Genomic DNA, 15,501 nt, shown 5'->3' with positions numbered 1-15,501 from the left:
TCTTTTCCTTTCTTTCTCTCTTTCTTTCTTGATTGCTTGCTTCCTTGCTTTCTTGCTTTCTTCCTTTCTCTCTCTCTTTCATTTTCTTTCTTTCTTTCTTTCTCTCTTTCTCTCTCTCTTTCTTTCACTCTTTTGCTCATTTTGGGGGGTTGGGTGGGGGGTGGGGTGGGATTGCTTTCTTCCCCCCTTCTTTTTCTCTCTTTTTCTTTCTTTCTCTCTCTCTCTTTCTTTCTTGGCTTTTGTATTCTTTCTTTCTTTCTCTCTCTCTTTCTTTCTTGGCTTTTTCTTTCTTGGCTTTTTCTTTCTTTCTTTCCTTCCTTCCTTCTTTCTTTCTTTCCCTCTCTCTTTCTCTCTCTTTTTCTCTCTTTCTTTCTTGGCTTTTGTTTTCTTTCTTTTCTTTCTTTCTTTTCTTTCTTTCTTTCTTTCTTTCTTTCTTTCTTTCTTTCTTTCTTTCTTTCTTTCTTTCTTTCTTTCTTTCTTTCTTTCCCTCTCTCTTTCTCTCTTTCTTTCTTGGCTTTTTCTTTCCTTCTTTCCTTCTTTCTTTCCTTCCTTCCTTCTTTCTTTCCCTCTCTCTTTCTCTCTCTTTTTCTCTCTTTCTTTCTTGGCTTTTGTTTTCTTTCTTTCCTTCTTTCTTTCCTTCTTTCTTTCCTTCTTTCTTTCCTTCTTTCTTTCCTTCTTTCTTTCCTTCTTTCTTTCTTTCCTTCTTTCTTTCTTTCCTTCTTTCTTTCCTTCTTTTCTTTCTTTCTTTCTTTCCCTCTCTCTTTCTTTCTTTCCCTCTCTCTTTCTCTCTTTCTTTCTTGGCTTTTTCTTTCCTTCTTTCCTTCTTTCTTTCCTTCCTTCCTTCTTTCTTTCCCTCTCTCTTTCTCTCTCTTTTTCTCTCTTTCTTTCTTGGCTTTTGTTTTCTTTCTTTCTTTCTTTCTTTCTTTCTTTCTTTCTTTCTTTCTTTCTTTCTTTCTTTCCCTCTCTCTTTCTTTCTTTCCCTCTTCTTTCTCTCTTTCTTTCTTGGCTTTTTCTTTCTTTCTTTCTTTCTTTCTTTCTTTCTTTCTTTCTTTCTTTCTTTCTTTCCTTCCTTCCTTCCTTCCTTCCTTCCTTCCTTCCTTCCTTCCTTCCTTCCTTCCTTCCTTCCTTCTTTCCCTCTCTTTCTTTCCCTCTCTCTCTTTCTCTCTCTCTCTCTCTCTCCTCTCTCTCTCTCTCTATTTCTCTCTTTCTTTTTACGGGTGGGTGGGCTGGGATCTCTCTCTCTCTCTCTCCTCTCTCTCTCTCTCTCTCTCTCTCTCTCTTTCTCTCTCTCCCCACCCCACCCACCCCCTCTCTCTCCTCTCCACCCAGACCCGCCGCCCCCCCGTCTCTCCCGTGCGGCGGCGCCCCGCAGCCGTGCGCGGAGCCTCCCCGGGTGGCCGCATCCCCGCTCCCCGGTGCCGGCGCGGGGCGGGCGCGGGCGCGGGCGCAGCAAATCAGCGCGGCGCGGCCGGCGCATAAGAAGGGCGGGCGGCAGCGGGCGCCGTCCCTCCCGGCGGCGGCAGGATGCACCATGAGGAGCTGGCGCCCCTGCAGCGGCCCCGCTACGGCTGTGAGTGGGCTCGGGGGGCGGCGGGAGCGGGGGGCGCCCGGGGCCTGCCTGTTTTTCGTCCCCTCCCTCGCCGGCCTGCTCGTTTTCGTGCGAAAAGAGAGGGTTTAGGGCAAAGAAAAGCAGCCCGGCCGGCTCTTGTCTTTGCAGAGCGGCGCTGCGCGCAGCGCTCCGACTTGCTTTGGGTCTGCTCGCGGCGACCTCCGGCAGGCTTCGAAACAGGTTTTCAGGCTCCTGTTTTGTTGCCTTTTTTATTTTTTTAATCATCACTATTATTTTTAATCCGAAACTTTCTGAACGGATTGTAGCTGTAGTTTCGCGTTGTAACTCCAGGGCTTTAGGTTCTTGCTAGAGCTTGGGGTTTTACCTCTGTAACGCAGTGTTGTAAGTATCAGGTTGGCTTGTAACTTCATAACTTCACACTGCAACTGCAGCTTTCAGGTTTTAACTTTATAACTTCTGGTTTATAACTTCGGAATTTTGGACTGTAGTTTAAAACTTTGCTCTACAATTTTATAACTTTGGATTATAACTTTATAACTTCAAATTACAGCTTGAGTGGGGTGAGAAGCAGTGCAGGTACCAGGCATTTCCTTTCAGACAAGGTGTATTTGTTTCTCCAACCTATATTTAAAAAAATCCCTGAAGCAGCTTTCCTCCTCCTGCATGCTGCAGGGCCCTCTCAGCATTGCTGTGGTTTGCTGGGATCCTGCATGGGTTGTGTTTTCTCTCATCTCCTTTGGGCAAAGACGTGTAAGCCCTTGGTTTTGCCATCCTGATAAGAAATGCCTCTGATATTGTAGGCATCGCTAAAAGTGAATATGCAAATTATCTGCAAAGCTCATAGCAGCTCTGGCATCCTGCGGTCTGATGAGTAGCTTTCCAGGTTTTAGCATTGCAGCTTTTTTTATAGCCATTTCTGAAAGTTACTTTTTTTTTTTTTTACAGAAGCACAGAAACCTTGACAAGGCTAGGGGCCACCCCACTTCCACCCAGGACGGGTGTGAAAGCTGGTGCTTGACAGCAAAACCTTCAGCTTGGAGGATCCTGCACCCTCTTAAGCATTTCCCTCTGTCAATGCCCCCCAGGTGGTGCATTCTGTAGACCATGCCTATAGGTTTCATTTTTCATTTGCATTACCTAGTGGGTGCCCCAGGGACCTTTGAAAGCGTACTGATGATGTTTTCTGGAGATGGTTGCTGAAGGTTAGCACTGATGTTTTCTAGAGTGGCTGCTGGACGTGTATGCTCTGTGTCTGTGCTGGCGATGATGAAGTTTGCTTTTGAAGCTAATCTCCCAGTCATCCCAGTTTGATGTGCCATTGCTTGTGTGGTATGGCAGAGTCCAGTCATGGGAGTGGGGCCTGGGAAGATGTGGTGCTGAGGGCAATCTCTGGGCCTCATGGTGATCTGACCTTGTGGTGATGCTTTATTCATGTGCCTGATGTGCAGAAGCTTCTCAAGTGCAAATGGTGTGCCCATCAGGTCTTCAGCAGCATGGGATCTGCTCTGCAGATCTGGTCTAGTGGTTCTTGGGACGTGTGAATTTGGACGTGTGGCATTTGCCATAAAGTCCAATATGGTCAAAGAATCTTTGACAAGGAGCAAAGGGCCAATCCTTTAAGCCTTGGTTCCTGGCTGGGCACTGTGGCTTATTGATTACCGTACTGTCCAAGATGACTGGGGTGTTCTTAAGAATCTCACACCCTTATTTATGGTGGGAAAGGATGTCCACGATAAACATGTTCAGTGTCATTTTGAAGATATGGTCTCTTATCTCAGCATTCATGTTTTGCGATGGCAGTTCTGAGTTTTTCACTGGGGTGATCAGGGAGAACTTTGTGTGTGTTAAGTTGTAGCCACTCTCCTACTGCTTGGCCTTTGGTCCCAGGGTGCCGGCAGGTGTGGGTGAGAGCATACTTCTTTGCTTTTCTGATGCTAGCTCCCCTCTGACCAATGCTGTCTGCTTGCATAGGCTTCAGTTGCTTTTCAGTCCTTCCCTGAGTGAGAAGCTGAGGCTGTTGTATCACACTGTCATTTTATTTTATTTTATTTTATTTTTTTTTACATTTTTTTTCCTGTAGGAGCCTTGGAGATATTTTTTTTCCATAGGCTTGAATAAAGGCTCCTCATACGTTGGGCTGATACCCATATTTAATATATATATGTGTGTGTGTGTGTGTCTATATATATATATATATATAGACACACACCTGCAAACCATAGCCATTTCTGAGGTGATATCAGAAGTATGGATGCATGTATTTAATTTCTTAGTTCTAGCCTGGGTCTAGAAAACCAAATATGTTTTAGCTATGCTGTATTTGCCTGCCATTTTGGGGATAAATAAGAAAGAGGAAGCATCTTTTTTTTTAAAAAAAAAAAAGGAGGGGGGGGGGATGAGAAAGCTCTCCAACTAGAAAACTTCAGCTTGCATTATCTGATGTCTTATGAAACCCCGCAGAAGTTGCAGGTTCTCTGTATAACTAAAATTGCCCTTTAGATCATGGGAACACAACATCTGTACAGGCTTTCTCATAAGAGTTAATAAATTGTCCAGGTTAGGCTATCAAATTGCTAAGGCTTCTTGCTCTAGCAAACTAGTACTGTTTTAAACATTTAACCTAACTTGTACTTTTGACTTTGGCTTCAAGTTCCTGGCGGAGGCTGTAGGTTACTCTGAAGAAGGTTAGCATTTTACTATGACCCTTCTCTGCTAGGAAGTACATGAATCAGTCTGCATGGGTGCCAGTAGCACTTCATTTTGATAGCTAGAGAGGAAGATGCATACAAATCTCAGGTACATTTTGTAGCCTGATGGAAACTAGTGTGAGAAAAGTATCTTTGGGTACCTTGGGACCTAATAATACAAAGGGAAAGTAATTGGGAAGACACCCTTAACTTAAACACCAGCTCTGTTTTCAAGTTTTGCTGATGTAGTTACTTGAAGATACGCATCTGGAAAAAATCCTTGTAGCTGATCATTTTCATCTTTAGAGTCAGGAAATAGCTGAATGAAACCAAGCAAGAGGATCCTTTTCCGGTGCTAGCTCAGGGTGAACACTGTACCTTGGAGAAACAGGGCCTCAGAAAAAAGCCTTTGCCTATCAGTGCCAAACCTTTGTGGCTTCACGGACAGCTTGTTGAAAGGTGCCTCCAACTCTGCATGCTGTCAATTGCCTTAAATAAATAAAGACTTTGTAAAAGATTTTCTTTGGTGCTGCGTTGGGTTTTTCAGATGTTCGTGTCCAGCACAAACTCAAGTGAGATCATATAAGCAGAAGGAAGTAGCTCATACAGCAGAAACTGTGTTAACAGGCTCAATGCAACTGAATTTATGTAGCTGCTTTCCAGTCTGGTTACAGCTGTTGCTTGGCTTATTTCTCAATCCCAACACAATCAATTGCAGTTTTACTGAATTGCAGAGAACCGGGCCTTGTAATAAAATTCAAGGGATGAGCCATTTCTATGACGAAATTGCCCGGTACCATTGAAGACTATGAAGAAGAAAAGTATAATTCTTGGAAGTGCCTCCCAGATCAGTTAAATGTGAAGTTTTTCATACAGGAATACAGCAAATCAGACAGCAGTGTATCCTTGAGGAAAAAGCCTTTTTTCTATCATTTTGAAACCTCAAACCTTGCAGCTTGGTCTCTCTGAAAATTGTGTGAAGTAACAAATACTTACATTTTGTGAGAAATGGCTGAATGGCTTCATGACACTTCCAGGAATGTAATACAGCTACAGTGAATGAGGCCACAAACATCTGGATTTGGAAAGGATTTCAGGCATTTCCATGCTGAAAGTTGCTGAATTAATGTACCTGTGTTAGTGAGCCCAGGTTGCTACAGAATGAGCAGGGAGGGAAACTAGGTGCACCAGCAACATCAAACTTGTTGAAAGGGAGGTGTGAAGAGACCTATCAAAGAAATATCAAGCAGACTCGTCCTGAAGTCTTGTTCCTCTTCTTAGCTTCACTACATGCTTTGAGGTTTTGCAGCTGGCAGTATCCTCCTGCTCATCTTGTGACGAGAGCTAAAGGAGTCTTCATCTCACCTGCTGAAGCTGGAAAACCAGCTTTATTGGTCTGGGGTGGGTGAATACAGAGGAGACATGACCTTAATATCCAGTGAGGGAGGTGGTTTTGATGCTACTGATCATCCCTCCCAGGACTGCTTCTTTCTGGTGTTAGGAGATGAGCAAACAAGCAGCATGAAACTTTGAGAGTTTCCCTGCCTGTGAAGATAGGCAGGGCAAACCCAAAGTGAAACGTACCCTACGCCTCTCTGTGAAACTGCACCTTAATGCAGCAGGATGTGAAAGTTTGCAAAGCAGTGACTTTTAGAAATATGTTGAACTTGAGAATCTATGACTTCTGCGTGTCTGTATTAAGTGCAGGGAAACAAATGGCCATTTTTCAACTGAGTAGGAAAAAAATCTTTTGGTAAATGTTCCATAGGATTTTTTTAAATGAAAACAGATGGATTTTTAAAGCTTTAAGAAAAGGCTTAACTGTATCCTATGCATATATATTCTGTTGGGTGTATGCTTTCTGTAGCACTTGCGGCTCATGAGAAAGCTTTTCTTTTTTATTGATGGGTGTAATTTGGCAACCAAACACACTGTTTATCTCTTCTACTCTTTTGTACATTGCTAATAATTAAACTGCTGAATGAGAACTTGAAAAGTTTAACTGCTTTGTTTAACCAAGTGCACATAATTCATTTGGTAGGAGTGGTTCTCTGTGTGCCTTTTGTACGAAGCAGACTCATCTCCCCCGGTCTCTTGGTAAAGAAAGGACTGAGCTATGTTAGAGCATGCTTGCAGCTACTTGAGCACTGTTGAAACAGGAAATATTAATATCGCACTGGAAGCGGGTTTTATAGTGCACACACAAGTGTGCTATATCAAGTCCAATACTTGAGGCAGGGAGTAGGAAGCATGCAGATTTGCAGCTTGCCTCTTCTGTTGAGAGCTGTGCTTCAATTACATAGTTGTTCCATCTCAAGATTTGCTTGTTACTGTTGCTGGTTCAAGTCTGCTGTGATATACTGGGAAGAATCTTACCTGTGTGCTGGGAAAAAAATGCCTGACAGTGATAGACAGGGCTGGTAGGTCATACTTCACCGGGATGATAAGCAAGCTGTGCTCAGCTCCTCGCAGCAAATGATTAACCTGCTGTGTTTGCTTCACTTGTTCAGGCTGTTTTGGTGATTTTTTGAAACAGATATCCTTGAACTGTTCCTGCAGAACCAAGCTGTTGGCATTGGGTGGGGAGGAAGCAGTGCCCACCCTGTGACCTGCTGGGGATGAAGCAGGGAGTGCCCCGTGGGGGCACCTTGCTTGTTGATGCCCAGCAGTGAAATGGGCTGGGACACAAGGTGGGCCCTGCACAGCTCTCTGGGTGGATCAGCACTTCCTGCGCCTCAGAGCTTGTACTTACCTTTAGAAAACCACTGTCATCTTCTGCAGGGTGCCAGCTGTGCTTTGAGTAGTGTTAACCACAGGATATGCACTGCTGTAGCATCACAGCTGGGGGAAGGGAGAGGCAGGTGTGTGCTGGTGGCCAGGGGTATCCTGCTCTATGGGGTGACAGGTTGGTGGCAGCAGGCAGTGCCAGGAGGGTGCCGTGGGATGGCCTTTGAAGGGTGCCAGGGTGGGACATGGGGCAGGAGGAGGAGGAGATGTGGCCACAGTCCTTGCTTGGAGTCCTGTGTAGCAGAGAAAAGGCATACTTTGGTCTGAAGATCTACTGCTGCCCCTCGGCAGAGATACTGAATCAAGTGGTGATCCTACAAACCCTCCTCTTGCTCCTGAATACATTCTGAAATGCTAAAAAAAAAAAGACAACCATTAAGAACTTGTATTGGTGGCTGACTTCAGAGTTTAATTAAATTTCTCTTTTATTCAAGTGAGTGTGCATTAGCAAGAAACTTACCTGGAGGAATCATGTCAGTGTTATCCTTTTTTATCGCTTACTGTGCAAGTTAAGAGGTTGGCCAGGTACAAATCCTTCAGGAGTCAGATTTGAGGAGCACCTCATGGCTCTGACTCATATCCATGGGCAAACAGCTGCCAGGCCAAGGAGCTGCTGCCTCAAGGTGTGGTGCCTGCCCTGCCTGCCAGACTCTGGAGCTGGCAGAAACTGCAGTTCTCATCTCAGGATCTTCTCCTGGCTTGGGTATAGCAGGCTAAGCAGCCCATGGATTCAGCAAAAGCTGGTAATAAGGGATGTGGTCTCTGCCAGTCTTCTCCTGTGGACTTTGACCTGTTTCATTCAGAGTGTAGCAAAAGCTCCTGTGGCCTCCAGCAAGGTATTTAAACTGATTCTTACCGAGCTCCAAACTCTGACAAGGTATTCAGGCAGGGAACACCAGACATGCAGGCTGGAAAATGAGAAGTTGTGCATACTAGCCGTCATCTGGGCATTCTGCCTGAAAATCAAGGATATCTTCATGCATTTGTGCTCAATTTGTAAAGATGCTCATTACACTAGTTATATCTGCAGAACCGGAGCCTCGATTTCTATGAGCCCAGTACAGATTAATTTCTGGAAAGCTGAAATGAGAAAAGCCCAAAGTATGTAGAGAAATGTATTCCATGGTGTTGAAGGCCACTAAATGTTTTACTTCTGTTTTTTGTGGGGTGTTTCAAAGGTGTTTTGTAGAACTGTTGCTAAGTACAGAGGATTTCTGTGTCCAATAGTCTGGTTAAAGTGACTAGAAACTAGATAAAGTGCTTGAAAACTTAAGAAGGGCACAGGTTGGCTTTGCTGAAAACGATCTTTTATCAAGGGCTAACTTCTTTTGAGAGAAACTTGTTTTAACTGGTGTTTGTTACATTGAGATCCCAGCTTGCTGCAGACTTTTGCAGCTGGGGAGCCTTCTGCAAAGCCTGAAAGTGTTGAGGTGCCTTCAGCTGGTCTGCTGGGCTGCTGCGGTCTTCGCCTCTCACCAATATGATGGCATGGAGACCTAACCTGTTGGGTGGCAAGTCGCTCCTTGCAGAGCTGATTTGCATGGCTGGGTTTCCAGCATCTTCCAGCCTCTGAAGTGGCTGGTTGTGGGTGACACAGCTGCTCATGCTGACCCCAAGAGGGGGAGTATTTATGGCCAGGTGGGACTGTGGCAGCCAGCATTTAAATGAATTTAAATTGCTCTGGATCCGCACCCTGAAGCTGTGGTTTTGTGTGCACTTTCAGTCAGCTCTGCTGTTGGGAGAAGCAGCCTTGACTCCTTCCATGTGGTTTTTTTTGGCTGGGTTAGGTCCCCGGTCTGGCTCACAGCATAAACCCACAGTCAGGTCTGCCAGCCTCATGGCGTAGCTGGAACTGGGATGAACACAAACAGCAGGTCGAGTTGTTTTAAGCTGTGTTACTGCTGCGTATAGAGACGAATATTTGATTGGGAAAGTGTGCGTGCAAAGGGACAGCAAAACATGGGGATGGCACAGGAGTGTGCAGGTGAACCAGGTCAGGGGACCTCCAGGTACATGGGGTGGTGGGATGAGCATCACCTGCTTGCTGGGTGCCCCTGCTGTGGTGCTGCTGCCGGTCTGGTGCCACTGCCTGCCTGCCAGGGATGGGCTTGCTCTCAGCTGTCCTGTGGCCAAAGCAGTTTTGAATTACAGAAATGTTTTTTGAGAGAATTCAGTCTCAAATGCCATAGTTCAGTAAAGCTGCAATTGTCAGCAAAGCTGTTGTGGTGCTCACCAAGCACTGCTGCAGGGGTACAAAAATTGTAAGGAACTGTAAACATTAGACTGAACGAGAAAGGTAAAAAAAAAAAATGCTTCTTGTACATAAAAGTAAGTTTCAGTACAATTTTCCACCCCTTTTCTGACTGTAAAGTTACTCTTGAGTTGCAGGGCCTCAAAACTGCAGGGATGAGAAGTGACTTGTGGTATGTACTGCTCATTTCTGGGATTTTTAGTTTTTTTCAGGCCAACTGATTTACCCAATCAATAGCTGGCTGGCCTCTGTTCAGTAGTAAACAAGGCTTAAATTCCATATGTTCTCAATACGATGTAGCAGGAGAAATAATGCTTTGAAATGTCAGCCTGGATATGTGGTAGTGTAACTTAAAAAGAATACAAAAGTGTACTGGGAGGAGCAGTGATTATGCTCAGATTAGTCTGGGATAGAGCACTTACCCAGGAAAAATGGTTGACTGTTTTTCCAGGCACACTGTAAACATTATTTCATTATATGTGACCTCAAACTTTTTGATTTACTGCTTTTCAGGACACGGCAGAGCAGAGATTTCAGCACTGTGATTTAGCAGAGGCTGGGAGATGAACCAGCCCTGCTTTGGTGTTTGTTAGCTGACTGCTGAAAGCAGGTAGCCAGCTTAGCTGCAAAGACTGGACGTGACTGCCTACCACTCTGAATTTACATCACCTCTGACCATGATGATAATAAACATTTAAACAGTAGATTACAACACTCCAGAAGCCATCTCAGTTTTATCACGTGCAAGGCAGACTGCTTGTGCTCCAGTTTCTATCTTCATACCTATCACAAAAAGAAAAACACATGATTTTGCTGAATGTGAGATGTTCTAAAACAAACTGAATGTATTTTTTTTGTGTTTTCAGTAGTAACAGCAAAACTAGGGCTAGTGTTTCCCATAACACTGAACCATGGCAATAACACTTGATAGTTTCTCCTTTTTTTTTGTTGCACTTGAACAAAACTAAGCAGATCCACAAATGTTTATGGACACAATAAAAAAAGTGGATTTATGCAATGTTGGTCTATATATTTTTTCCTAAAACTACAGTGGGATGCTGTGGACAACCAGTTACCTGCTTCATGCAGGATGCAAATGTTCTTTGATGATGGCTGTATCTGTAACCCTGAATGGATGAAGAAATAAGCTACTGAGGTGTTTGGGTTCCTAGAGCAGTAGCAGAATTGGTCTGTATTTGTTTCTTAGACACATTTGAGATGCAAGTTTACATCTGATTGGGTTGTTTAAATTTATTTTTCACAAATTACAAAATAAAGGCTTTCTTGGAACTTGACCATCTGTATGAAAACTGTTGTCAGTTACAAAGAAGTATTTTCCTTCAGCTCAGTTGTTACAGCCATTAGTCTACAATCCAGCAAAGCAGAAAAACTGATGGTAACAAAACAAGCCCTTTTGTGACACTAGGTCTGTGCAGAAACTGTTCCCATTACAGTACTAGATGTTATTTTTCATACTCTTCTGTACCCTATAGCAGCTCTAAGTACCTTACTGCATGGATGATGACTGCAGATAGCATGAGTGGGAAACCAGCATAAAGCCTGGAGGAAGAGATTGTTTAAAAAGTCTAACGAGTGCTACTTTTTAAAGCAGTGCTTCAGTGAAGGAAACAGACTGCAGCTATACAGAAGATGACAAAAGTCAGTGCTGAGCCTTCCTAGATGTGATTTCTGTTGTTGGGTAGAAAATTCAAAACTTGAACTAGTGGCTTAATTTGATGTTAAATTTATGTGCATTGCGTGTAATATGGTTGCCACAACAGTGATGAAAGCTAAATATGCTTCCTGTATTTTAGTGGTCTTAGTGTTGCTATTTCAAGCAGAATGCTTGTTTGTTTTAAGGTGTTTGCATGATGATCCTGATATTACTATCTATATCTATCTCTTTTTTATCTATTTCCATCTAGTTTCAACCCCCATGCTTTGGGCAGGATTGCCAACCACTAGAGCAGGCTGCCCAGAGCCACATCCAGCCTGGCCTTGAATGCCTCCGGGGATGGGGCATCATCTCCTACTATTTTATTCACAACTGATGTTTAGCATCGTCACTGCAGTGTTTTCATTAGTGGAAATGCAGTCAAGGTAGTGAAGAGACTGTTTTGGGTCAGTGCTTACTGCATTAAACCAAACTGTATTTTTTTTTGAGTGGACTATGGAGTTGATGTGAGCAAGTAACCTGAAAAATTAAAGATGAGAGATTGACAAAGTTTTCTTTCAGCTTAGAGGAAATCTGAGTTTAGTAGATGTAATAATTATGTTTAGAAACTGATGGACACATGATTTAGTGAAAGCATATCTTGTGTGTACAGCTGTCAGTGACTTGTCCTGGAAATGGAAGTTCTCTGATTACTTGATAAGTAAGGGGGGAACATCTGATTCACTTCATATCTAATGACTGTGCAGTGATATGTGCAATGGTAGCTATGTCATTGTCACTCAAAGCAGTTTATATTCTCAATATTTAGGCACTGCACCTATTGAGTGAAAAGGCAGGGTTTTGTATGCTCTTTTCAAACCTTGATGTAAGAACTGACATTTAACTTTCAGACTGTTGGAGCTTCAGTTCACTCCTATAGTTCTAACTCCTGATAACAAAGGAGAATTAATTCTTTTTACTAGGTGTGCATTTAATGGGGAGCACGAGGACGAGGCAACCTGGAGCCAGTGGTGCCAGCTCTGATAACTTTGCAAGCACTGCTCTGCTCACTGTGGAGCAGAGGTAGCCAAGCGGGTTTCAGGTGATAACTGAGGCCCTAACTGATATGGCACCGCCTTTGAACTGGTTACCTGTGAGGGTACACCAAGTTTGTCCTCTACCTGTGAAAACCGATCATCATCCCACCTATGAAGCAGGAACAAAGAAGGTGTCTCCTGCCCCTGTACCCTTCTGCACCTACATGGACTGGCAAAGTCAGTGAGGACAAGAGCTTGTAAGGTGAATTCCTGGCTTGTGAGCCTGCTGTACCTCTGTCCCCCTTTTATGATGGCTCCTGCTCATGCTGGGCAATTGCAGTGAGAGAAGCAATAAAGTGCATTGTGGTTTGAGTTGTTTCACAAGCAGCTCAACTGCCTTCCCTGAGGAGCTGGAAACATGGGAGGTGGGGCAGGAGCTGCCATGGTTTTGTGGGGTCAACTGGGTGCTTAGGGGTCCCTCACATGTATGTTGGATGTTCTGTACCATATAACATTTCTTTACTTTCTGTGAATTTTAGTTCATGTTTGTACTAAAACTGTTCAATTTAATTCTATGGGACAATTTATTCTGTAGGTACAAACTAAGTTGGTTCAGCTGTTATCCGTAATGCTTAAGGTTTTTTTTTCCCCTGATAAGATTTAAAAAGCCATTGTTTCTTTAAAAAAAAAAAAAAACATACTTCAAAGGCACTGAGGCTGTAATAATTATTTAGGGAGGAAAAGCAAAGCAGTCAAGGAAATGTGTTCTCCAAGTTCACGGCTGCAAACATCATGGTGTGCATATTTTTTTCTATTTTATCCACATACTTGTGTTTGCGTCTTAAGGAAGAAAGTGTTGTAACAGTTCAGGTGTTTCTGGAGCTTTTTTCAGAATGTGGAGAGTGTGAAACAGTGTTTTGGACCTTTGTAGATGCTGGACCCTGCAACAGACTGGTGAAGGAGCAAGGAACAATGAATTGTCAAAGAAACAAAGACCAAGTGTCAGGGATGAGTGACTCTATAGTGCTATCTTGCAATTTCAAATTTACCTATGCTTAAGTGATGCTTTTGCTTTTGGCTCTTGCTAGGCAGATGTTTCAACCCTACTGAGTCTTCTGGTTCAGACCCTGAGGCTTATATAGCTCCTGTTGAAGTTGCTCTGTGACACTTGCGTAGCTTTCTCCTCAGGTTACAGACTCACAGAATGGCTGACATTGGAAGAGGTTGCCCCTTTTGCTCCAGCACTCCCACTTGTCATCCTCCTTTTCTGTTCTTTAAGCTGTACCTTACCACATTTCTTCCAGCTGGTTACTATAGCATGAGTTTGCTGGTAGGAAGTTTTTTGATGTCAATCTCACAGTGACCTGAACATTGAATCTGTTTGGCAGCTGTTCACTCCCGAAGAGAATAGTTTGCTGGGCTTTTTCAGGAGCTGAAAGGGGCTCTTCCCTTTCCTTCCCTTCCCTGCTCTCTCTCCCCTCTTTCTCCCCCTTCTTGTTCTTCTCTTCCTCCCTTCTCACAGCCAAGAGTAGCCCCTTATTTGCCAACATCCAGGTAGAAGGCATTTACTGCAACTGTATCTACAAATTGTTCTTTTGGTCTCTAGCTGTAATGCAGTCAGCTTTTTGACACTATAAAGATTGAAAACCAAACACATGTGCAACATTTTGCAGGGACTTACCTTAGCTGGTTATGGTTTAAATGACAAGTATTGTTTTGAATTTCTGCTTATCAGTAACGACAGTGAACAAAAACCTTCACCTTATGCTGCTTCTTGCAAACTTCAACTAGCTTGTGTGTCGGTGAAACATCAAAGGTTCCTGTCAAACATGTTTGGCCTCTTCAGTCCTCATTTGCCATGGTAAACCTAGTACTTCATCCCGGTCCTGTGGGAGGGATAAGATGTCCCAGCTTGATCAGGGTGACCTTAGCTACTGTTTGTAGAGTGAAGCATCTAAGCTGGCAGCTGTAGGAGTGATAGAGCTGTGGGTAAATATTGCATGTGAACAGAGGAGAGGCGGACAAACCTGAATTCAGGTTTCCTGCTGTCACTGTGGTGAGTTCAGTCTGTGCTCTGCCATTCCTCCTGGTGGTCTGTTGTCCCTCTTTCCTGTTCTTCTACTCTGCTTCTGCAGTGTCTTTCTGCCCTCTACTTGATCTACAAATGTTCATGGGTGGAGTTCTACCCACCAGCAATGTTGTGACTGCATATAATGAAACTTGCCGTCGGGGTTCAGCAGAAAGCTGAAGCCATGTCTACTTTTGCTATGGATGCTAACATTTCCCTTTGTCTTTCATATCTGAGTAGCTTATTTTACTATCCTGGCAATATTAAACTATTCTTTTCATTATTTCATTTACGTTTTGTTTGTGTTAGCTTGAACCGAGTTCAGAATAGGTAAAATATAAGGAAATGGGTTCCATATGGTAAAATCTTGGCTCTTTAATAAAAGCTTGTTAATGTATATTGCTAATAAAAAAGCAAGCAATAATTCTAGTGAAATGAACAGAAAATGGCAAATGTGTCAAAATACATGGAATTCAAATCACAAGCTGAGAAAGCTGTGAGCATATAAAGTTGACAGGAACATTTCACGCTTTGGTAGTTGATTCTTCATGAATTAACCTTTGGAGAAGGAAAGCCTAGTAGAAATTCCTGCTGGAATGTGTGATACAGTTTCAAATATCTTGAGCCTCCAGTGACGTGTTAATCTTACCAACCAAATCTTCAAAAAATTGCTTTTTTAAAAACCCACATGAAAAACATCATGCTTACTGCAAGTGTGTAGAAAATATACACACCTCTCAACTGGACTGACTACTTACCAGTGTAGTCTTTTCCGAGCTGGCTTCAGGCTTGACTGTGATAATGGATTGGACTATGTACATGAAGACAGGATGACCTGCAAGGGAAAGAAATGACTTGTAATTGGTGTTCAGTTCCTCATTTCCATCGGCCTGAGTGCTTCTTTAGGCTTGCAACTTTATTTTGGTAATGTTAGACTGAGGTTTTATCAGCAGCCAGAGCTTTATGGACAACCAGGTATTTCACAGAAAGGAACTAAGTTTTAAAAACACTGAGTGCCCATATCTTGGGGAATCCAGTTGTGTTGAGGTGACTGACTAGTAACATATGCAGAGATAACTTTATTAAGAAGTTACTTGAAGTATTTATACAGAGTGAGGTTTGCAATTAAATGCAAATGGAAATAGTTGGGCAACAGGAAGACTTATAAACTGCATTTCAGGTTTATAATTGTAGATGGCAACACGTGCTTTGAAGCTAACTGAAATTGTTTAAGGTCAAATTTTCATGTACTTCCTTCAGACCCATTATTCTGTCTCCCTCCCTGTTCTTCCAAGTATACAGAACAATTATGCTGTAGTTAAAATATAATGAAGTGTTATTTTTCTGCACAATGTAAAGAACCCTACTAGATAAGAGATGGCTGTGCTCTGGTATCATTACACATTGAGAGAAAAACAGAACTATTTAATGTCTATTGCCTCTACTA

The 15,501-nt window shown here is 43.1% G+C and overlaps 1 protein-coding gene across 3 annotated transcripts in view; it reads left to right on the top strand.

Annotated features, from left to right (window-relative positions):
* Nucleotides 1-1,352: 1,352 nt before the first annotated feature.
* IQGAP2 (IQ motif containing GTPase activating protein 2) overlaps nt 1,353-15,501 on the top strand; it is a 126,257-nt gene continuing 112,108 nt past the window's right edge. Inside the window, exon 1 of one of the 3 annotated variants that reach the window (XM_048053658.2) lies at nt 1,353-1,570. In XM_048053658.2, the coding sequence (XP_047909615.1) occupies nt 1,525-1,570 (46 nt within the window). In that variant the 5' untranslated portion in view covers nt 1,353-1,524. The remainder of the gene's footprint in view (nt 1,571-15,501) is intronic. The other 2 variants (XM_048053661.2, XM_048053664.2) reach the window with 2 other exon arrangements.

The sequence above is a fragment of the Anser cygnoides genome, chromosome Z, assembly GCF_040182565.1.
Source record: "Anser cygnoides isolate HZ-2024a breed goose chromosome Z, Taihu_goose_T2T_genome, whole genome shotgun sequence".
NCBI classification, from domain to species: domain Eukaryota; kingdom Metazoa; phylum Chordata; class Aves; order Anseriformes; family Anatidae; genus Anser; species Anser cygnoides.
The sequence above is the reverse complement of the archived record's forward strand: the minus strand, read 5'-3'. Positions and strand labels throughout refer to the sequence as shown.